The following is a 22,813-nucleotide window of genomic DNA, read 5'->3' as shown; positions in this document are numbered from 1 at the left end:
AGCGTCCGGGAAGGCGAGGAAGGTGGCCGAAGGGTGCCGGGCGAAGCCTCCGCGGACGGCATCGGTGTCGGGGCGCGGCGAGGGGACCCCCGCTTCTGCCGACGGCGTGGGGTCCCCAGGGCAGCCCGGGGTCCCCGGGGCGTTCTGGACTAGGAGCCCGGCCCCTCGGGGGGCTGGGACGGGGGGCTGAGCTGGTTCTCCAGCAGCGCCCGCGTCCCCTCGGCCGACACCCTCCGCATCCTCAGGCGTACCGAGCCGTAGGTACCACCGGTGCGGCGGGCGGCCCGGGCGCGGCGACGGGCGGCGGCGGCGGCCAGCAGCAGGGCGGCGAGCAGTAGCCCGCCCAGGGCCAGCAACGCCAACCCGGCTACGGTGCAGCGATCGAGGCGGGCGCGGAGCCGAGCCGCCCGCGCCTCCAACCGCTCCATCTGCCTCGCCGGTACCGCCGGGTCGGGACGAGCCGCCCGCGGCACGGCCCCCGCCAGCACCACCAGTGCCGCCCCGCTCAACGCGCAGCCCAGCGCCAGCGCCAGCCCCGGGCCCGCACCGGGACCCGCCGGGCCGCCCCCGCCCGCCGCCGCCGCCGCCGCCGCCTCGCCCGGGCTCCGCAGCTCCGCCGCCCGCGGGGACGCCATGGAGCCGCCGCCGGCCTGCGGGGCCAGAGGTGAGCGACGGACCCGCACCGGGATGCTCTTCCCCCACCCCCGGAGCCGCTTCCCCCGGACCGGGCTGCCGACCCCCCCCACCCGCCCCGACCCCAAGGTCCGCGAACCGGGTTGCTCCTTCGCCCGGAATCCCGCTTACCCGAACCCCGGAGCTGGGTCCCCGCACCGGGCTGTCCCCCCCTTCCCCGGACCCGGGTCGCCGCACCGGGCTGCTCCCTTATCCCCGGACCAGGCACCTGCCTCCCCGAACCGGGCTGACACCCCCCCCCCCCGGCTCCCTCGGAGACCCGTGTCCCTGTGACCCCGCCGGGCTGCCCCTCCCGGACCCCGTTTCCCCCGCCGGGCTCTCCCCTCCGGTACCCCCGGAGCGCACCCAACCTCCCCGGTCCCCGCACCCAGCCCCTCCCCGCACCGGGTTGGGGCCCCGGTCCCCACGCCGGGCTCCGCTCCCTCTTCTCCGGTCCCGCCTCCGTCTGCCCGCCCCGCCGGTGCCCGCACCGACCTGCTTCCCCCTCCCAAAAAAAAAAACCCCGCGCCGGGCTGCCTACCCCCGCCGCGTCCCCGGTTCCCCGGGCCGGTGCCGGTGCCGGTGCAGCCGGGGCGGCGGGCGGTGGGTGCCCCGAGCTGCCGGCCTCGCCGGTGCACACACACACACACACACACACACACACACACAGAGGCACGCACACACGCCCGGTTGCACACCGGCACCGTCTGTGCACGCCCCGCCTGCAACAGGGGACCCTCCGTGCACCCCCCGACAGCACCGGCACCTTCTCTGGGTACCCCGGGGTTGGGGGGGTGGAGGGGGGGGCGGCTGCGTGGGAAGGGGCACGGGTGGAGAGGACAGAGCAGTACGGTGGGTTTTGCACGGGGGAGAGCGGGGGTCATGCCCGGGGGACGTGCCCGTGGGGTGCTGGCTGGGCACCCCACAACCAGCTGTACCCCGTTGGGGACCCGGGGCAGAGTTGGGCTGAGGACACTGGGACTGCATCCCGAGTCCCTGCAGCTCCCAGCCCGGAACGCAGCAGGGAGAGCTCCAGCCTGGCCGGCTGCCTGCTGAGAGCCCCCGTAAGGCCCAAGCCTGTCCCCAAATCCCCAGGGAAACGGTCAGGGCTTGACCTGGGTTTGGGCCAGGCACGAGATGCTCCAGCCTGGGACAGAAGAGTCCGTGACGGTGCTCGCTGCCCAGAGCCATTCCCCCAGCCGGGCTGGCCCCCGTGGCCACGGTCCCACCACAGTCCTGTGGCACAGAGCCCCCTCTTCACCCCCGCCTTTCACCACGCTATTTATTCCATTTTTCACAGACCACTTGTGTTAGCACCCGTACTCCGCTTCTCCCTGACCTGAAACTGGATCCAGGCCTGAGCCCCGGCAGTGACCTGCTGGCAGCAGCACGCTTTTAGCTCGTTTGTTAATAAGACGTGTGCTATTTCCGTGTCTGGAGCGGTGCCTGGAGATGGGGCTGTGGACGTAAATCCTGAGCGATAGCGGGTGGGCTGCTGAAAGCTGCCGGGAAGATTTGTCCATCACATTGCCATTCCCTTCAGCACATTCACATGCCTCCGGCATCTTCACAAGCTCACCCGCGATCGCACCAGATGATGTGCCGATGCTGCTGCTGCCGCCGGTACTGGGTGAGCTCGCAGCGCTGGGACTGCGGGGACGTGTGGCCGGTGCCCTGACCCCCCACCCTGTGCCCTGCACCCTGGTCCCCCCGCACAGTGAGTCCTTCTGCAGCCCCGCTGGGCTCCACGCGACCTACGGTGCCGGGATGTTTTCCGGCGTGGGGACAGCAGATGGGAATCTCCAACCACCTGTTTTATGACACAGGCAGGGACTTTGTCTGAAGTCTTTGTCAAATACAGCTAAAACTGATCAAAGGGGTTCAGAGAGTTTAGGGGGGATGCACACACCAAAAAAAGAGGCGCATTTGTAATTTCTGAGGGAGCCAGGCTGAGGGCTGGACAGGCTCAGCACCCTTCCAGGCACTGGTGCTGGCACAGTCCCGGCAAGGCCAGCTTGGCTTGTGCCACTGTTGCTTAATGATGGGTGACAACATTATCCTTCCTTGAACATCTCCCCCATTAACCTCTAAAGTTTCTGTTAAAAATTAACCTCTGGATAATTTTTAGCCACTTTCTCACTTTTTTTAAAAATTTTCCTCCAGCGTGCCATGGGAAGGTTTTCTATCTATTTTAATTATTTGTTTAGCTCGGCAAAATGGGTTTGCAGGTTCCCTGCATTCCCTGCTGCGACGTGCTCACATTGCGGCCAATGCTGACCGGCACTGCCCGAAAATGGATCCAACCCGTGGTGCCTCCAGTCACCAAGCTGCAGCAGGGCCAGGGGCTGTGGGGTGGGCTGGGGTCTCCCATCACCTTTTGCTGCGTCAGGGGCAGGGATACACATGATTTTATTAATTTTTAAGTTTGCAGTGGAGGTTGTGAGTGCTGCGACCCGCCCGCTCACTGCTCCCGTGCACTGTGTCAAAATGCAGAGGCTTCCCAGCACAGCGTCCCTGGGGACGCATCCAGAAGTGGGCCAAGAAAGAAGCAGAATTAAAAATAAATGTAAGTGCATCCTGACACGTTAACCACATTTAGAGAGGCTTTAGTACCAACCCACTCCGCAGGAAGGCAGAAGATGCTTGGAGACAAGTAGGTCACGGGACACAGATTGTCCCGAATCAGCAGGAAAAGATGGATCTGGAGCAGGCGGGCACATCCCTGCGAACAGACGGGCAGGCAGGAGCAGGGCCGGGAGGAGAATGCGCCAGCACCGGGGACTGCTGCCTCTAGCATCACCAAATTCCCTGGGAAAACCAGAAACGCCGCCGGCCTGCTCCTGAGCAGAGCCATGGTTGTTTTTGAGCACCCAAGCCCTGCAGCTGACGATGCACCCATGGTGCCCAGGGTGCTGAGGCTGGGACCCCCGCAAGGCTGGGGATTTGGGGGGCAGAGGCAGAACCACTTGTGCTGCGGCTCCCGCCTGCCTTCATACACGGGAGTATATACACGGAGAGGGATGAGCCTGCGAGCACAGAGGCAGCCGGTATGGCGGTCAGGTCCATACTGCACTCTGCCATGGAATCAGGATTCCATGCCACCTGGGGGGCTGCTCTTGCACCCCCCAGTCCACAGAGATGCTCGAGAAGACACCTGCAATGGATGAGGTGGAGGGACGCATCCTGCACATGTCGCTGCTTTCGCTCTGCTGCCCCTGGGTCCCGCAGCCTTTGCTGGATGGGAGCTGGGAGATGGCCTCGGGCCTTTGGAGGGCTGAAGGGTGTGAGTGGGTTGCCCGAAAGCCTTCCCCAGCCCGATCCTGATCTGGCTGAGCGTGGGGCTGGGGGCTGGCAAGGGCCACTCCATGCCCGGGCACTGGCACCAAGGGAAGGGGAGGAGAGATGGAGACAGCCAAGATTTATGCTGCCAGCGCAGGAGCGAAGAGAGGAGGGAGACAGCCAAGGTCAGAGACAGCGCTGCCAAAATTCACAATGAATCTGCAGGAGCGCTGGAGGGGAGAGACTGAGGGCTTGGAAAGAAATGGAAAGAGGAGGGAGGGAGGGAGCCTGGGAGACGGAGCAGGGTGAGGGAGCAAGACGGGGCTGCCGGAGATGGGAACATGCCACCACTCGGCCAAAATGGTTAAACGGGGATGAGAGGAACAGCAAAGGGGAGCCCCAAGCCAGCAGAGGAGACAGCAGGAGCAGGAATGTGAAGGAGCCAGAAGGGCTGTGGACGTGGCTCTGTCCCTCCAGGTCCCTCCAACACACCCCCGTACAGCACAGCCCAGTTCTGGGGTGTGCACGGCTGCTGTGGCTGCCCAGTGCCCGCTGGCAGTGCTGACCCCAATCCAGCCCCGCCGCAGAGGTGAATTTTCAATCCTGTCTCCTTAGTATTCACAGCATCCCACAGCAGAGCGAACGCCTGCAGCCAGCATGGCTCAAGGTGACTCGGAGGTCAGGGAAAAAGCAGCCGGGCAATTTGGGAGCCAGCTGCCAGCTCCACACCAGTGGGGAGATCCAGCAGTTTGTGAGAACCAGAGGTGCCTGGCACATCGCGGCCTCCCCTCCCGGCACTGCTGGTCCCTGCGTGCCACGGACGCAGCACCCCGGTGCTCCCCATGCACGTGGTGATCCACACGCAGTGCCGGCTGCCCGTGGGGTTTCTGATCCTGCAAACTGCCCCCGGGAGCTGTTGCCACCAGCGAGGCAGGCAGGGCTGGCTCTGCACCCTGGGGCTGGAAGTCAGCGTTGGAACCGGGAAGGGCTGGAGCTGGCACAGCCGGGCACGGGTGCAAGTCTTTTCCCTCTTGCAGGGTGTGGTGTGCCCGTGCAGGCTCCGTACCCTTGCAGGGACAGTGGATGCCTGCTTCGGGGCTCGTGGGGGGCTCCTCCAGGTCCGCATTGGGGATGCATCGCTCCAAGGGCCTTTTATAGCAGAAACCCCTCTCCTTCTGCAAACAGCCACATCTGAGCCCCAGCCCAGGGTACCAGCTCTGCCTAAAGGCAACTGAAGGGATGGAGCGCTGCCTTCCACTAAGACCAGCTGTAGAGCCATGCTGGGAAGAGGCTCAAAACTTTCCTGGTGATAATTGAGATCTAATTATGTTCAGCTAACACCAGGCCACCCGGGAGATGGGGAAAACCACAGGTGCCTTGTGATATGGCAACAGCTGATGCACTGGGCTGTGGCTCGGCAGTACCAGGAAACTCGCTGTGCCCTGCCTGAATATAAAGCAAAGCATGGAAAGCATGAAGTGGAGAGCTGGTAGATTTTTTTTTTTCTCTTTCTGGCTAGTGATATGTAAGTGTGCAAATATACTGCCTTTTCCTCTTGGTGGTGGCTGTGGCTGACGCAGGTGGGTGGCTGCACTCCTTTACCCTTATCCCTCTGCACAGAGATCAGATCTGAAGCTCTTTTTGTTTTTTTGTTGGGTTTTTGTTTTTTTTTTCCTTCTGCAAATTGCCTTTACCCAGACGGTTTTATCAAACATGCTCCAAGCCACGCAGGACCTGCTCACCTGCAGAGAAAGCGATGGGGTGGTGCTTCCCAAGCAGGCTTTTAAAATGTCAAGGGCAAAAGAGGTTGGGAGGAGGAGAGAAGAAGAAGAAGAAGAAAGAAGAAGAAGAGAGCTGGGGAGGTGCTTTCCATTCACAGAACCTAACATGAGGTGAGCAGCGTCATGCTCCTGGAGGTGCGTGCGTGCTCCCCGTCAGCCCCAGGAAGGAATGGGGATTGATTTATACATACCAGCAGACCCCTGCCTGGGAGCCCGCTGGGAACCGCCTGCCCTGGAGCCCTGCAGCCACACGCTCACCGGGCTCTGCAGACCCCCCCTCAAAAGCCCGCCAAATCCCTTCACGGGCCGTGGCCAAAAGCCGCCGCGCTGCCCCCCTCACTCCCTCCCCGCCCGCTCCGGACAGCGAAAGGCTTCCTCAGCGGACCCCGAGGGGCTGCCGGCCGGCCCCGAGGACAAGGAGCCGGCCCCCGAGAGGAGCGGCGCGGCCCGGGCCCCCCCTGCTCTCCCTGCGGCAGCAGCTCCAGCCGCCCCGGGGGGGGCAGCGGGCCGGTGCTCAGCGCGAGCTCCCGCCTCACTACCTGACGGCGGCGGCGGGGGGGGGGGGGAGTTGTCCGCCGGCAGAGCTCTCCCGCCCCGTTACCGACCCTCGGGCCCCGCCAAGTCCCTCTGTCCCCTCAGGGACAGCTAAATCCCCCTCCGGTCCCCCTCAGTGCCTGGCTGGGTGCCCTCATCTCCTCAGGGCCCTGCTAAATCTCCCTCCGTTTCCTCAGCGCCTGGCTGCGTCCCTCCATTCCTTCAGGATCCTGCTAAATCTGCTCCCCCCCAATTCCCTCAGGACTCGCCTGGGTCCCCCATCCCCTCACGCTCCACTAAATCCCTCTTGTCCCTTCAGCGCCCAGCTGTGTCACCCCGTCCCCTCAGGTCCCGCTAAATCCCCCCCATCCCCTCAGCGCCTGGCGGGATCCCCCCCATTCCCTCAGACCTCACTAAATCCCCCCCGTCTCCTCAGCGTCCGACTGGGTCCCGCTAAATCCCTCTTCCCGCTTTGTGCCCCAGGACCCTTCTCCCGTTGGAAAGGGGAACGGCCCAGGGAGGTGGCAGCAGGGTTGGCCTGTGAGCCTCGGCCCAGGCGCCATGTTCTACATGCATTTGCTGATCAACAAGCGCGGGCCGTTGGCCAAAATATGGCTTGCTGCCCACTGGCAGAAGAAGCTCACCAAAGCTCATATATTTGAGTGCAATTTAGAGACTACCATTGAAAAGATCATCTCGCCAAAGGTATGCTATTAAATGAGAAGGTGTCTTCTGGTAAGTTCAGGGCTAGAGGCCTTCGTCTTCAGTAGGGAACAGGACTGTTGCTATCATGGAGACTCGCTTAGCTGGACAAATTTGTGGCTGTTTCAAAACCAGTATGAAGTAAATTCCTAATCTGATTTTAATTCAGTTCTCACTCGGTTAAAATCTCCATCCTGTTAAATGACAGTTATGCAAGTATTTTACTTGCTGTTTTACACCTGGAGGTCTGTGGCATACATTTATGTACAGTGTAAGCCAACGTTACCACAATTTATTCAAATCTGGTTTTCCACACACGGATAGAGCTCCAGGGAGTGCTGAGTGGGCACTGCTGGCCGAGGGGTCACAGTACCTGGGTTTGAGTGGCTCGTGAGGCAACACGAGCCCATCAGTGTGGTGTGGTAGCCCTGGTCTTTCTTCAGAGACTTTGAGTTGATATTGTTCAATGTAATTTGGGAAATGCTGGTATTTGAGGAAATTGTCTCAAAAAGATTGAAAAGTCAGCTGCTCAACCAAAGTCAGGGACTAAGAAAACTGCCATGAAGTTGTACCCAGACCACTTGAAGAGAATACTTTTGCTGATCTTAAAATAAATAACTTTTGACATATTGTAACCATCCTTCCACTTTCAGTGGACTTCTTCCAGATCCCCCGTTATAAGCCGTTAAATATTTAATTAAGCATACGTAGTGCTTATGAGGGACTCTGGATGAACAAGTCCCAGAGGCTGAAGTCCTCTGCATGTCACAGATAAGGTATGATTCAAGCAAGCACAGATGCAGGCAGTCAAGTACCCATGACTCAGTCCTTGGCCTCCCTGTTGCAACTTCATCCCAGGGAACAGTGAGGAACGCTTTGCACTGTTACTTAGTGATGGTTCAGGAGATCCAAGGCTTCCAGCTGGTGCAAGCAGATTTTATTTATTTATTTATTTCTTCCTCTGTGAAAATACCTGCTTGATGTTTGGTAGCCTGAATTTCATTGTCTGTCTTGCATGGGTTATGATTAACTGAGTGTTTTTAAAATGATCTTGATATTATCTGGGTCTTTCCCAAGAGGTACTAGTTAAGTACCCTCTATTTTCCCTTGCATGCTGTCCTGTCTAGCATCAGCATGCCCACCTTGACTGTGCTTCGTGCAGGAAGACTTTGCGTAAATAAAGGCATAGTTATGGCCTTTGTTTGCATGAATAAGGGCATAGCTGGTATGGTGTCTGCTCAGTTAAATAACCAAAGTGTCAAAGACTAGGGTACGTGCAGCTACTTTCTGTTTCAGGATGTGTTACACTGTTCATTGGTAGTACTCTGAGATGTTTTAGATAAAGTAAGAGCATCAGTTCAGGACTTGCGCTTTGGCATGACAATGTTTAGGAACAGAAGCAACTAGAAGTTCCTAGCTCTGAAAATTCATTTCTGTTTATGATCCTCTATATCAGTACAAAGCCCTGTTGAATTTTGTAGAGCTCTGTACTGGTGTATGTTACTGGAACTCTGTTGCTACTGTGTAATATTTTCATTTTAATGTTTTTTTCCAAAAATACTAACTTCTGAACAAATTTTTTAAATCATCAAAGTTTACAATAGCTCTGCGAACCTCTGGACACTTACTCCTAGGAGTGGTGCGGATTTACCACAGAAAAGCAAAGTACCTCTTGGCAGACTGTAGTGAAGCTTTGACAAAAATGAAGACAGCCTTTCGCCCAGGTATGTGGAGAATTCTGCATTTTTCCATCTGTGTCCTTTACAGCTTTAATTTTAAAAGTTAATTATGGGTATTTCTGTTAAATACACGTTATTGATGCCAAAGGAAATTGAACATACTGCTGCCTAATGCTGATGTTTAGTCTGGCTTAATTTAATGCCATTTCAGGTCCTTGACTCCTTTAAAAGAAGCAGTATCTTAAGTGGTCGTACAAGAAGATGCTTGAATTCAGCCTCTGTTGCTAGATAATTAATTTTAATTTCTGATGACACCAACAACATGTCTAACAGTGTGTTAGTGCCAGATTTTACTGTGTTTTGAGGTCTAGCCATGTAGCCAGCAAAAAGGGAGCAGAGATGACTGGACCCTTTTCCAATGAATGGGCTGTATGTTTGTCATACTTGGGCAACAAATGGGGAGGCACTGTTGTCTAAAAAAAGGCTAAGAACAGGGCAGCAGCATCTATTGCCAGCCCTAACGTGCTTTGTGACCTGGTCTGTTTGCAGAATAGCAGATACCTACCCTACATTATTCTCAAGGATACGATCATGATTAGTTAGTTAATATTTGTAAACATTTGGAAGTCTCTAGGAGAAACACAGTATGTACACAGTACTATCTACTTTGAATAGATACTATAGTAGCTTATAGAGGACTGCACAGCGCAAGAACAATGGTCACAACTACAGCAATGGAGACACCAACTAGGTATAAGGAGGGAAAAACTCTCAGTGGAAGCGGTAAAATGCTGAAACAGACTGTCCGGGGATGCTATGGAATCTCCATCAGTAGAAATAGTCAAAAGTGATCTGACTTAGAAATTAACTGTTTTGAGCAAAAGGTTGGATTAGATGACCTTCAGAAATCCCTTCTCGCCTGAATTGTTCCAGGATTCTCTGATTACCAAGTATTTGCAGTCTCACTTCATAATTATTTGATGCTGGAGAATAGTGTTATACAGACACTGGAGAGAAAAAGAAAACACAGTAATTCATTTGAAGTGGTGTGAAAGACTCTAGGCTAAATGTCAGCTGTGAGAATCTTTCAGGGACTTAAAGCAGCTGTTCATAAACCATATGTATGTACAGTATTTCAGGTCCTGCAGCAGCAGACTCTTCTGTATCGGTCTGTAAAAAATATGGCTTCTAAAGTATACATAAACTAAGGATTTTAATTCCACTTTGGAGTCCTGGTGACAAAATGCCTAAGCTTTACCCTTCTGTTATTTAGAATGGCAGCAGACCTTCCTGACAGGTTTATAGTCTTACTATACGTACTTGGGAGAACATTACTTTTATTTTATTGATACTTATTTTGTTATGTTGTCCATTTCTTTTAGGACTTGTTGACCTTCCAGAAGAGAACTTTGAGGCTGCTTATCAGTCCATTACACTACCTGAAGAATTTCATGATTTTGAAATACCACTACCTGATTTAAAGTAAATGCTTCCCTAGTTTTTATTCATAATTTTCGTATTTTCAGAAGTAAAAGATATCTTTGCTGTTATCCAATCAAGACTTGGATGGAATTGTTTTCATTTGATAACTGAATTTTCCTAAATTCTGAGTCAGCTTGACAAGGCTGTCGCAGGAATTGTGCTTTTGTAGAGTTCCTCAAAGTCCGTTAAAACAACAGACTTTCACAATGAAATAGTGTATTGAACTTAGACTTCAGGATTTTAAATTGTCTGAGTTAAGCCTGCAAACAACTTTCTGACCTCAAGAGAAGATATAGAAGTTAGTATAAATCCTGTTGTAAGACCAAGGAAGCTCTGGCTAGTAACCTCACACTGTTGTGCTGTTCCATTGTGTAACTGCATTTAATTTGTGCTTCATTGCTCTTTGGGGCTGGGGTATTTTATCAGCACTAGTCAGCTTGGCTCCTGATGAAAAGCCAGCATATTTCTTTGGCTTTTCTGACATGCATCAGCATTAATGTACAAAAACTGCTACAAAGCAGGAGGCCAAGACATGTTTCTGATGGCTCTAATGCCCCCAAAGGTCCAGGATAACAGGTTTCCACTGAGGCTTCCTCTGTATCTCATCATAAATACAGTTTGATGGGGCCTGTAAGTGTTTAGTATTTTGTAAGTACAGCTGTGATGTAATACTATTTATTCAAGTACCTCAGTGTGCTAACTCTAAAGCGTGCCTCTTCTGCATACCCAAAGAGTCCGTGTGGTTTGATTTACAGATGATGGTGTTACACTAATTAGATGCCATCTATGCGACAAGCGTCTGTTAGATAGCAGGGCTTGGATGTGAACGAACTCACATAAGCCCAAGTTTAGTGGCAAAACCAGAGTGGAGAAATACAAAATATGGAGAGGAGGATGGGTGCTTCCCTTGTCCTTATAAACATGTCTGCTGCCTCTTCACGGGGTTGCTTTCTGAGTATACATCTGGATCATTTGTTTATGGAGTTCCAGGTGTGGGGAGTATTTTGAAGTTGAGTTAGCTAAATGCCTTCCCCTCCCGCGTGGACCTCTCCCCAGCTACGGGGCCGTTAATGGCTATTGCAGACTCAGTCTTTGCTGTACAACATACATTGGAGATTGCATAGAAACTTTGGCTAGCAAAGGCGGCGGCTGCCTACTTGCTTAGAGGTATCAATTTTAATAAACATATAACACCTGTTTTCCATATGCTTATTTTTAGCTTTTAGAGGAAAATCAAAGCAGTGAATTTTATCAATAAAACCTTAAATGACTTGAATGCCACTAGCTTTGGGAAACAGTTGTTCTCTCTCCACAGAAGGATCAGCCAGGGTACTTCCAATGCTGTAGAAAACAGAAGCTATCTTTGGGGGATTTATGATAAAACATCAGGATTGAAGACTGTTTAGAGACAAGTTTTCACTAAATGGTGAATTCCAGCTAAATGGTCAATGGGTTTCAGTTCACCCTATATTTTGTATAATGTTTTTTTCATCAGTGCCATTGATGTTGCTGAACATTTTACCTTGAATCAGAGCAGAGCTGAAGACATCACACTTACAGAGGATTACGAAAGCAATATACTTCTCTGTGATAGAAACTTTGGTGAGAGAAGTTGAGAAATTAGAAATATTCCATAAGGAAAAGTGTGTTTTATGCAAAATTTTGTACAGTCCAAGTCCTTTCCACATGTGGAAAAGCTATTATTAAAAATGCATTTGTTTCACACTTGTGCTGATTGGCCTGTCATACTGTCTTATGCTTAAATTTTTGTGTAAGTACTCTGCCCAAGTAATATAATATGATATCGGAGACTGAGAATCAAACGCAACATTTTCTGCTTTTTACTGAATTAGCTAAAATTGTTTATAGTTTATTCCATTTGAGGTATGGGATATTGTACAATCTTTTAAAAATTATTTGAGAAATTAGGAAATGGATAAATATGCATTTAAAAAATTACTGCAGATGAAACATAAGAAATTCTGTGTTTATTCAGATGAAGAACCAGATGCACTAAGAAAACAGAGCTTCCTTGATGGCAGCATCTTAACAAGCAGTAACAGTCTTGTGGCTGATCACAACTCTGCGAGCGTGAACGGAGACAAGTCTGCACTGCGTGAAGATACTTACTGTTTTGAGCATGACTGTTTTGGAGATGAGGAGGATGCTGCAGATATGATTGGTAGGGTTCGCCACTGATAAACAGAATTAGTTTCTTTCCAAATATTTTTATTCTTGTAGGAAAACAAACAATACAGCATGAAAATGATTGTTTTCAGCCATAAATTCTGTATTTGTTGTTTTCATACTTCATTATTTTCTGCTTGTCACTAAATCTATGATCACTTAAACATTGCCAAGGAAAATTGTTTTAAAGGACACATTTCAGTTTCTGAATGTAAATTGAATGCCTTTAATTCTAATGTTTAACAGTTTAATTTATATTTTCAAAGGTAAAATACTGCAGCATTTTTATCCTTATTGTTGTAATAACAAAGGCAGCAAAGTAGCTTCTACATCTTTATGGTTTAGAGTATTTACATAAACCTTTATAGATTTATACCTTTTAAACAATGCTAATATCATACTTTTCAAAGAAAGGGTGGAAATCAAAATTAAGACTAGTGTTCTCCTTTTTGTACTGTTGAAGACAGCTGTACCGTTGACAGCCATCTGTGGAAGCTGAGCTTTTTTTGTTTGCAGAAAATTAACCTTCCATAAGTAACATTAGGCTGTATCAGGCTAATATTTCATGACTAAGTGTTAGAATGATTAAAACCATGCATTTTGTATTGAAGAAATCCTGTTGAGGGATGAGCAAAATGACCTAGAAAAAGACATTCTCGATATGGAGGAAGAACGTCCTTTGCCACAAGATCTGCCAGAGAACAGCACAGCCAGTGAGTTTGCAGTGTCCACTCTGTCTTACTCACATGAACCCTCTGTTCCTGCATTAATGCCTGAAGTAACTCACATTCAGCTTTGTATAATATCCCTTGCCTTTTTCCTTTGTTTGTTTATTTTGCTTTTTTTCTGATATGCTTCATCCACCACTTTAGGTATAATTTAATTTGACCTAGAAATTCCAGATTTGTAACTTGACATTGCTTAGAAACACTTTTACATGACATCCTGTTGGATATGCTGTTGATCCACCCTGCTGTTCAGACAGTGTGATACTGCTTTTGTAGGGGAAAGGAAACTGAGTAAGGGTATGCTGTAACTTTGAACTTCACCTGTGAGTATTTCTGGCTTCATATTTCAGTGACAAATGACACTTCAGTAGTTCATAAAGGTGTTAGTCTTCTTTTGGTTTGATATTGATGAAAGAAATTAATTTTTGAAGACTTTCTGTGGATTTTTCTTTTTTTTTTTTTCTTTTAAAATACCTTAAATTCTTATACCCCCATCACACTGTTACTTAACTGAGAATTTTGGAACAGCTTTAAAGGGGAAGCAGTGGCACTTGCCACTCCTTGCACTAGTGCTGGTGCTACGTGTTCCTTTTATGTTGCCAGAAATGTCCACACTGCCATGCAGTTGCACGGAACTGGAAACAGATACGTATTGAAACTAAACACTTTTCCCCCTAAAACCACTTTTTGTCAGGTGGGTTTTCCCCCAGAGCAGTTCTTCAGTGTGTTCCACCACCCCATCATACAGGTTCTGGTGTCAGCGAAGGGAAGCGTGTGGTGCAGAGTATGGGCAGCAGCAGTGCCATTTATTACTGGTTAAAGTCATTGTGAGATTATAGACAAAATCATTGTTTTCTAATTCTGATCTTTTTTTGTCTGATATCATTCTATGTCGCAAGATTGAGAAATTATTCCATCTTGTAACTTATTTTTTTTATTTGGGTTATTTGCTGTGTTTTCTTATAGTTGAGTCCAACTGTGCAGACACCACCATTGAGGAAGTCGGTCATCTAAGGAATGAAACAATACTTTTGTTGAATGAAGAAGATGGATTTGTGCTTGAGCCAGTTGATGATACAGGTCAGAACCTGACCGGTTTCTTGCTGAATGTTTGTGTTAACTAGGTTTGTTTTTCTTCTTGTTAGTGAAAATATTTGCAAAACAGATTATTCCCACTTTCGATTTCATTTGCTCCTGCTGTCAGAGTTCTGTTTTAAGGTAACCATTATACAAAACCAGTATCAGGTTATTCATCTGATCTGCCCAAATCTCTGCTTTCAGTTTCTTCCACATACCAGACCAAGTTTTGTTGTTCTGCAGTTCTGCTAGCAGCGCAAGCCTGGCCTGTTCATGAGTGTTCCTGAAGTTTCAGCTGAAGAACTTTTATAGCTAGTGACACATCAGTGATTTTTGTGTAAAATAACCGTCTTAAAACTTCCAGGCCTTTGTAAAATTATGTTTTGTGAACTTGTAACTTTAATAAGATCCAAAAAGAAAAATGTTTCATTTCTTCTGTGGGTAAGTCTAAACGTCACCTATCACATTGGTGGCTGTTTGCAAATAGAAAAGTTCATGTTGACACTAATATTTAGAATACTGGAATTTTCCAGCATGCCAAAATAATATTCAGGAAATTATGGATATATAACCAATCTGTCTCTGTCTTTTGTGTTTACTATGTACATCTTAGTCAAATTGCTAAAGGATTAAACAGACAAATAGAGATATTAATTACGAGGTGATGAAACCTGTTGAGTACATCAGCAGTTCTTGGAACAATTAACTTCCTGATAGATTAAAGATAGCTTATTCAGCCTTGTTAGTATATCATGTGTTCTTATTAAGTCCTCATGTTCCTGGTTCTTTAGTACAATAGTCATATGTCTTCTGTAATTAAACATATGTGAATTTCCTGTACAAGAATACAAGGAGTATACTTAGTGAGAACTTCTGGAGAAATGGCCCATGCACTTGTACTTTGATTTTCAGGTCTGTGCCATGTTTCAGGAGGTCAGCAGCCTGTCTGTTTGTTTCATGGTGCTATTTTTTTGTGCTTTTTTGTGTGAATAGACCTTATTAGACCTTTTTTTTTTTTTTAAATACTTGCTCTATTTAGCTGTCACCCAGAGGAAAAAGAAGAAAAGAAAGAGGAAGTTGCTTGTGGATGTAGAGAAAGAACTCAGCTGCAACACTATCTACAACCAACTTAAAAACTGCACAGACATCCTTGCTACGTTAGACCTTGCACCCCCAACAAAAAAAACAATGATGTGGAAGAAATCAGGAGGTGTGGATAAACTCCTGTCCCATGCCACACAGCCTGTGGTTCATGCTGAGCTGCAAATGGTAAAGATCCAAGCCTTGTAGGTTTTTATGCCACTGTATAGATTAAGGGACTGTTGCACATCTAGGATCTAACTGTGAGAGATTTTGCAGACTTGGTTTTATGTGAACTCCTAGCAAACTGCAGGTGTGTAGCATCATTGGAAGTATTGTTTTGCAGTACAGTTCAGTTGGGTATCTGATGATTAGTTGCATGGTCACCACTAATTGCTTCATCAGAAGACCATCTATAGTGCTCACAGCTTTAATCTCCAGCACTCCAACAACAAGTAAAAAATGACGAAGAAACTCGAGAGCTGATGTTTCATTTTACATACTGGCACCTGACTGATTGTACAGTAATATACAACTTTTTAGATTTCTGTCAATTTCTTTTCTACTTTCTACTGTGTTTTATTATTTTCTGTTTTATTTCTGCTCTGTAATCAATATAAGACCACATCTCTCTTCTATGTTTATTTTAAAGGTAGATAAAGCTCAAACATTGTTATTATAATATTGTTAATGGCTTTGGAAAGATGGTATACCAATTTGTTTTGTACTTTCCTGATTGGAGATTAAACTTCCAGCTGGAGAGCAGTCAGGGACTTGCCTTTCAGAGGACCAAGAGGTTCCTGATCACGCTGTCACTTTGCCTGGAAGGGTGGGCCAGACCACCCTTTCCTGTGGCTGTGGACCTTGCTGCTCTTTTTGCACAAGAAAGACATACTTGTTTCAAGGAAATATGATCTATCAAAGCCTCTCATGTCCCCGTGTAATATCCTCACAGATCATTCAAAAAAGTTCTAAGTTTAGAGCTGATGATAAGATAAAGAAGAGATCAATGTGTATACAAGGCGATATGGAAAGATATGGTGTAAACTATGAGAGGCAGCCTTATGTTAATTGCACTGTTTCTTCTGTTGTGTAGCGTGGAGAGATCTGGGAGGCAGGGTCTCCAGGCAAACAGCTCTCTGCAGGTTCATTCCAGCAGCACAGCTTCACCTCTTAGAGTCGAGGTGCAGAATTACAAGTTGTTCTTTATGAGGATGAAAAATACTCACACAGCAGTACACGGAGAGAGAAATCCACACACAGATAACTGCAGATATTTGTTTCTTTCATCCTTCCTTACTGGCTGGCTTTGAGGAAAAATGATCCAAGCTGTTCCTAGGATATTTCTTCATGGAGTTCACTGCCAAAGTTGAAGCTGCAGAAGGCTATTACTTAAAAAAAAAAAAAAAAAAAAAAAAAAGATGATTTTCAGAATGACCTAATTAAAATATCTAAATTCTGGGTTGCAGTATTTTAATATACAGTTCTTATTCATGCCTTTGTGTTGATGTTTGCAAATAATATGACGTGATATTTTGAAAGCAAACAAATAAAAATAATTTTTTTCAGTTGTTTGCAAAATGCTTCAAGTGTCACAGATTTAAGATGAGAAGAAATGGAATACAGAGGGAATCTGAAATGGAAGAAACAAGAAAAGAACAAGATACCACAGGTAATATTTTAATTCTGTTGTTGCAGAATTAGCTGTTAGAAAATTTTTTCTATTTTACATGATGTTGGAGAGACATGTGCACAGTCCTTGTGTGCAGTATTCTATAAATCAAAGGCCAAAAAAGTTAAATGTTAAGGAAATTGGCTGGTAATTATTTAAAACATAAAAACAAATAACCTTTTTTAAGTACTATGCTGTTGTTTTGTTCCTTAGATTAGAAATTAAATGCAAGTCATCTTCTTCCTTGTGGCATAAGGAGGTATTTTTGGTTTCACCTTTTGGTTTCTCTAATTGTCTACCAAACTGCAGATTCGTTGGGTTTGTTTGTTTGTTTTGTTTTTTTTTTAAAAAAGCTTCCCACTAATTCTGAGTTTAATCAAACCATTCTCTAAATTTCCAAATTCATGTAAATAACTTCTATTTGTATCTAGAAGATTGTGTTTTGGTTAATATTAAGCAAGAAGAAATGTTCCATTTTAGATCTTCTGAGAAGGTGATATATCTGCTTTCATTCCTTTGCTCTGCTAGAAATATAATCTGTATGTTTGCCTTGGAAGTTAATCAAGAAAACCACCTCCTGCAAGCCCATAAAGGTCAAGTTTTAGAAAAGGGAAAAACTCTCTCGGAAGGTTCTTCTTCCATGGTCCTGTTGGGAATGATATTTATTCTATATTTACTCATTCTGTCTTGCTTTCAAAGATTTCTTGTTTTTTAATTAAAAATTAATTTAATGCCTTTTTTTTTTCTTTAAGGACAGCAATTCATAGTAATTTCCTCTTAAACCTTGTTTTTTTTTATTAATACAGAGATGCTGATAGTAGAAGAGCCAAGTTACCTGCAGGAGTCAGCTCATTCAGAGACTGAGAGAAAAATTAGAGATGATTTGTTTATGTTGACATCACAGAATAACAGAAATGAAACTGATGATAACTGTGGTGAAACTATAGTAAGCAGTTTCCATAACTTTGAGACCTAAATGTATTTATTGGTTTCATTTAATGCTAGGGTTCCATTTAAAACACGTTAAGAAATTACTAATATATACTTGAAAAGGGTGCTAGAGACAGCTGCTACAGCATCAAGTAGCTTGTGTCATGAAAGTTTATTTATAAGCACTTTGGTAGACTCTCAGAATGAATAAATGATTAATTAAAATGTCTATTAATCAATCTAGATTATAATCTAATCACTAAGTATAAATGAAACCTTAATATGAAATATAATCTCTTTGTACAAAAGAGATAAATATAAGTTTTATCCTTTATAAAGATGATTATCTTTTGTGTTTCATATTGAGGAGATACTTAAGCAACAACAAATTATCTATTTCTGTCATCTTTATTTAGGCTGATGTGAAAGGGCATTCTTTAGAGAATATGAGGCTCATCGAAGCTGAAAAAGAATGACAAAATTGGACCTAATGGCAGCAGCAGAAAATGTAGGGTCTGTGCCTGAACTGAGCCCATAGGTGTAGATCCAGCTGTAGGATAAATACTACAGCAAGGTCCTTTCATATGTGAGAAAAGACATGGTACAAATAGCAACTATGACATCATTTTGGAAAACATTTATTATAATAAATTCTTTGAACAGAATTATGTAATCAAGAATTATGTTGTATGCATAAATTATAATGCCTATTGATTGCCCTTTCTGTTCTAACAGCAGGACAGAATGGCTTTCTCTGAGAGCTCCTCACTGGCGACCAATTCACTGGGCCACAAAGCTGAAACACAGCAAGCTGAGTTAACAAATGTATGTGTACTCAAAACTGACAACTCTTGACTTATTTCAAAGAGAACTGTCGTCTTTCTCAGAAACATTAAAAAAAAAAAGACGATGGCATCATGAACTTATGGTGAATTTTGGTGTACTAACATTGTCTTTAGTACATATTTTGCCAGTCAAAAACTTTAAAGCTTGGCAATCGGGGATATGTGTATTCCAACATTCAAAGGTTACAGTCTGTGAGGGAAACAGCTCCTTATTTAGTGATTGTGCTTCCTGTAAGAAGGAAACAGTTTCTGAACTTACTGGTTATGAGGATACTCAGATGCTCTGAAACAAGGGCAGTCTTCTCCTCTTGACTTCAGAGGTTAAGCCCAAAATCTAAAGTGAAATTTCTGAACATCCTTTTTGGTCCCTGACCAATACAAATACTGTCAGAATCCCAGTGACGCAAAACAGTATCTTGTTGTGAAGCTGCCTCCCCAAGGCTGACTGGGACCACTTCCATAGTACCCAACAGGTTGTTGCACCCGATCTGTCTCTTTGTAGCAGAAAGAACATGGTTTGCATTCTTTTCTCTGTTTCACAAAGCCTAGTATGACCGCAGAGGTGTCAAAGGTCCCAGATATCCTGAGTATGGCTATCAAGATGTCTAGCTTCAGTTGGATTTTCAATTAGCCTAGAACTCTTATCCTTTTTATCATCATGGTGTGTGACTTTTTACACATGCTGTCTAACTTTCTGTTCTATTTCAAGGAGCTAAAGAGGAATGGGAAAGACAGTGAAGAAATAAGGTGGAGCAAAAGAACTCTTCAGTTATTAAAAACTTTACAGGTACCAGTGCTGGATTTTGTAATTAGATGCCAAAATCAGGTGTTGATTTCAGTTGGACTATGTCAGAAAATCTCTTACTTACACTGTTGATCATATTGCTGCCCCCCATACACAGTGTGTAACTGCATTTTATGGGGTATTTATGTAGGAAACCAGGACTCTGGGTGCCTGACATGGTGTCTTCTCCCACAGCTGCTGGAATCGCTAGCATTTTCTGAATGTTTGCTTCCACAGCAGCATTTGCTGTAACGCCAAGCCCTTGCTCTCTTCCTTCTATGAGTATACTCTGGAGTATCTCTACAAAACCCTGTTCCTTACAGGTTGCCAGATCTCAGCTGAGCACTGCAGGGTTCCATCATTCGGCTATTCATCTGCTTGAGCTGTTTGAGATGAAGGCTAGGGAAATGAGTGAGGGTTATGTTAAAAAGAAAGCTGGTAACGTCTTTTTTAAGAGGTTTTAATGCCCCAGTGCTTTCAAGATGCTTGAAATTTAGCAGGGAGCGTAGCCTTTGCATCAGGAAGGCTTATTCTGCTTTTCTTGCAGAAAGCCTTGTAAAACTGGTGAAGCTGTAACGTATGATATCATATGCCGTATCGACAGGAGCCAGCACAGGCTGCCCTGATGCTGGATGTCCAAACTCTTGGCCTAATGTCTCAGTCCTGTTCCTTCCTTTTTTTCCTGGACGAGCGTTTTGGTGCTTCAGTGTTGGTCTGGTTGGGGGTGGGTAGAAAAAACACAGCAAAAAGTTGTTTTCCTTCAGGTCAGTTCTCCTAATCCAGTGTACCCATGTGGCTGAGGGGAGAATGGAGGAAGGCGATGGAGAAATCTGAGTGTGGGCAAGAGGGCGTGGGGAGTGGGTTTTGTCCACAAAACATGCCAAACTTTGGTCCAAGCCTAGCTCTTCCCTAGCGCTGGAGTTCGACTTCACAGCCTTCTTGTTTTTTTTTAAATTATTTTATGTGAACATATTTCAAAGATTCTGTGCAACGCCCATAAAGAACTACTTACACATGAGTGTAGCCGTTAAAAACTAAGAAATAATAACAGTTAGCTGTGCCTGAAATTGCCTAGGATATAGCTGGTACTTTGCATCCCCTGTTCTTTGGATACAATGATTTTTATTGTTTTGAATCATGAAACCCATTACAGATGCTCTTCATCGCATGCCTCTACAATTTCATTGAATTCACTGGAACTGCAGGCCTATGTAGATTTTAGTAACATATGTAGGTGCTAGCAATATTATGGCAATAAAATGTTAAGAGCCACTTATATAAATGCAAATGCCAAGGTAAGATCCTGTTCAAGGCATTCGAGCAGAAAATACTCACTCTGAGCAGCACTGTTCAGTTCAGACTTGATGGGATCTGGTTTTACTGGCAGTGAAGCTGACCTGACTCATTTTCTGGTTTCCCTTCTGCAGCACCTGAAGAGATCAGGCGTGTGTTCTTTCAGTTTTCGGGAGCTCTGTCAGAAAAACAACCGGAAAGAAGCTGTGGCCAAGTTTTACATCCTTCTTGTTCTGAAGAAGCAGTCAGCTATTGAGCTCAGTCAGAGTGCTCCCTTTGCTGACATTACAGCCACCCTTGGCCCAATGTTCAATGCTCCCTGACATCACGTAGTATTTGGATAAGCTAATAAAAATAAATCTTATTCTAAATTTTTCAGCAAATATATTTCCTTGAAAAATGATTGAATGTCTTGTCAAACCATTGTAACTGAACAGAGCTCCCTTTCCTTTGTAGCACCTCTCAGCACTGGCAAGTACCTGGCTTGTGCAGGTGTGCTGCCTCAGTATTGGTTACCCAGGTGTTCACTAGTATGTTTAATATAATATATGTGTTTATCTGATGAGCAGTTACTTATTCTGTTAATAAAATATCGCTGAAATGCATATTCTACATCAGAGACTTACATTATAAGGGATTTTATGAAAGTCCTTAAAAACCTTTCCTAGAGACCAGCTTTGGAGGTTAAATTATTTTTAACGGGGCTTGTGTGTGTTAATTATCTAACACCACCAGTAAGAGAAGTCTGTTAAGCTCTCTCTGTCAAAAAAATTAGTCTATTTGAAATTATTCCTGTCAAAAAATGTTCAGTATTTGATATTTTAAGGTCTGGCAAGTTACTGTCTCCAGCATCAGTTTCACGTGTTCAGGCAGAGAGAAGTTGCACTATCCTGAGAATAGTCACATAAGCTTCAGGAGAAATCTTATCCCCTAGAAATCCTGCAATTTTAGATTTCATGGAGCACATTTACTTAAAGTCTAACACCTTTATTTATTTATGTGTAGTCCTATTTAAAATTGGATGTTAAACTGAAATATTATTAGTTCTTTGCTTTTTTAGCTTATTTTGGATACGTTTTAACACTTTTACTGTCATTTTGTAGAGGTTGTGTTTTTCAGTCGCATCAAACCTGCGAGACACAGGAGGGTTGTGTGTGTTCAGCACTCTGGAGTGTTACAGCGCTGTGGATAGGCTGACCTCTCTTAATATGAAATCAATAAAAATCACAAGAAGATGTTTCCTTAGCTCATTGGCGTTTGTTCTGAAGGATCAAAACTGGCGGCTGCCTAAGCTCTCCTTTGGGTTCACCTTCTCGGAGTCAGTGTTTTTGGTGATTTTCTTAAAATTTGAAAGAATGGATGATATTGTCATCCTGGCTTTGCAGGTGTTCGCTCACCTCAGTTATACCCCTTGTGTGTTTGGTTCTGCTACTGTGCACTGTTCCTGTCCTGCGTTGATTTATTTGTGGGCTCAGGGTTTAGAGAATGTGAGGAATTGATTTCAAGGGGTCTATTCAGGGGAGTAAAAAGGCTTTAAAATGACCGAAGGCCCTGCGCTGGGCAGGCGTGGACGGGCTGGCCTTTGGGCTGGCTGGTAGCAGGGCTGGTTTTAGTTGGTTTTCTTTTTTCCGCGTAGGAATAATTACATAAAATAAGCAATAAGAAGCCTTTGCCGCGGTTCTCCAAGGGGTTACTTTTCTGGGCGTAAGGGAGGGAAAAGCGACCCTGTTAGGTAAAAACCTTTCTGTTTTCTGCAAAAGAAACGGTATTTTCCTTTTTCTGATGCCAACAGGAGTGACGCTTGCCAAGCGTAGCCTAGGCCAAGACTGTAATCAAGAGCGGCTCGTTTCCCTCTCCTCTTCGGGCCCAGGCCTGGCAGTTTTGTTCAGGAGTCGCATACCAACCCCGGGGTGAGGAAAGGGCTTGGTTCTCCAAATCTCCCGCTCGGCGTCTTGGCAGTGAGCCTGTGGTAGAAGGAGGAGAGAAAACCTCTCCCTCGCTCCCCTGCAGCAGACCTAATCCCTCCCGGCACGTCGCATCTCCCGGTGAGTCCTCTGCTCCCGCACCCTGGCAAACGGAGCACTGCAG

General features: G+C 46.2%; 1 protein-coding gene across 1 annotated transcript; it reads left to right on the top strand.

Moving 5' to 3' along the window:
* Window positions 1–6,827: 6,827 nt before the first annotated feature.
* RAD21L1 (RAD21 cohesin complex component like 1) lies at window positions 6,828–21,048 on the top strand. The gene is made up of 13 exons (XM_075042255.1): window positions 6,828–6,971; window positions 8,563–8,692; window positions 10,030–10,129; window positions 11,625–11,731; window positions 12,126–12,311; window positions 12,928–13,029; window positions 14,011–14,124; window positions 15,161–15,390; window positions 16,771–16,873; window positions 17,680–17,819; window positions 18,539–18,628; window positions 19,358–19,435; window positions 20,860–21,048. The coding sequence occupies exons 1-13, from the start codon at window positions 6,828–6,830 to the stop codon at window positions 21,046–21,048; spliced, it is 1,713 nt and encodes a 570-aa protein (XP_074898356.1).
* Window positions 21,049–22,813: the final 1,765 nt, after the last annotated feature.

This window comes from Buteo buteo, chromosome 2, assembly GCF_964188355.1.
Source record: "Buteo buteo chromosome 2, bButBut1.hap1.1, whole genome shotgun sequence".
Taxonomy (NCBI): Eukaryota; Metazoa; Chordata; class Aves; order Accipitriformes; family Accipitridae; genus Buteo; species Buteo buteo.
This window is presented reverse-complemented; position numbering and strand designations above follow the sequence as displayed.

Coding starts and splice junctions, on each gene's coding strand:
- RAD21L1 (XM_075042255.1), top strand. CDS start 6,828: ATGTTCTACATGCATTTGCTGATCAACAAGCGCGGGCCGTTGGCCAAA. Junction 10,130..11,624: donor ATACCACTACCTGATTTAAA/GTAAATGCTTCC, acceptor TTTTTTCATCAG/TGCCATTGATGTTGCTGAAC. Junction 18,629..19,357: donor AGCAAGCTGAGTTAACAAAT/GTATGTGTACTC, acceptor TTCTATTTCAAG/GAGCTAAAGAGGAATGGGAA.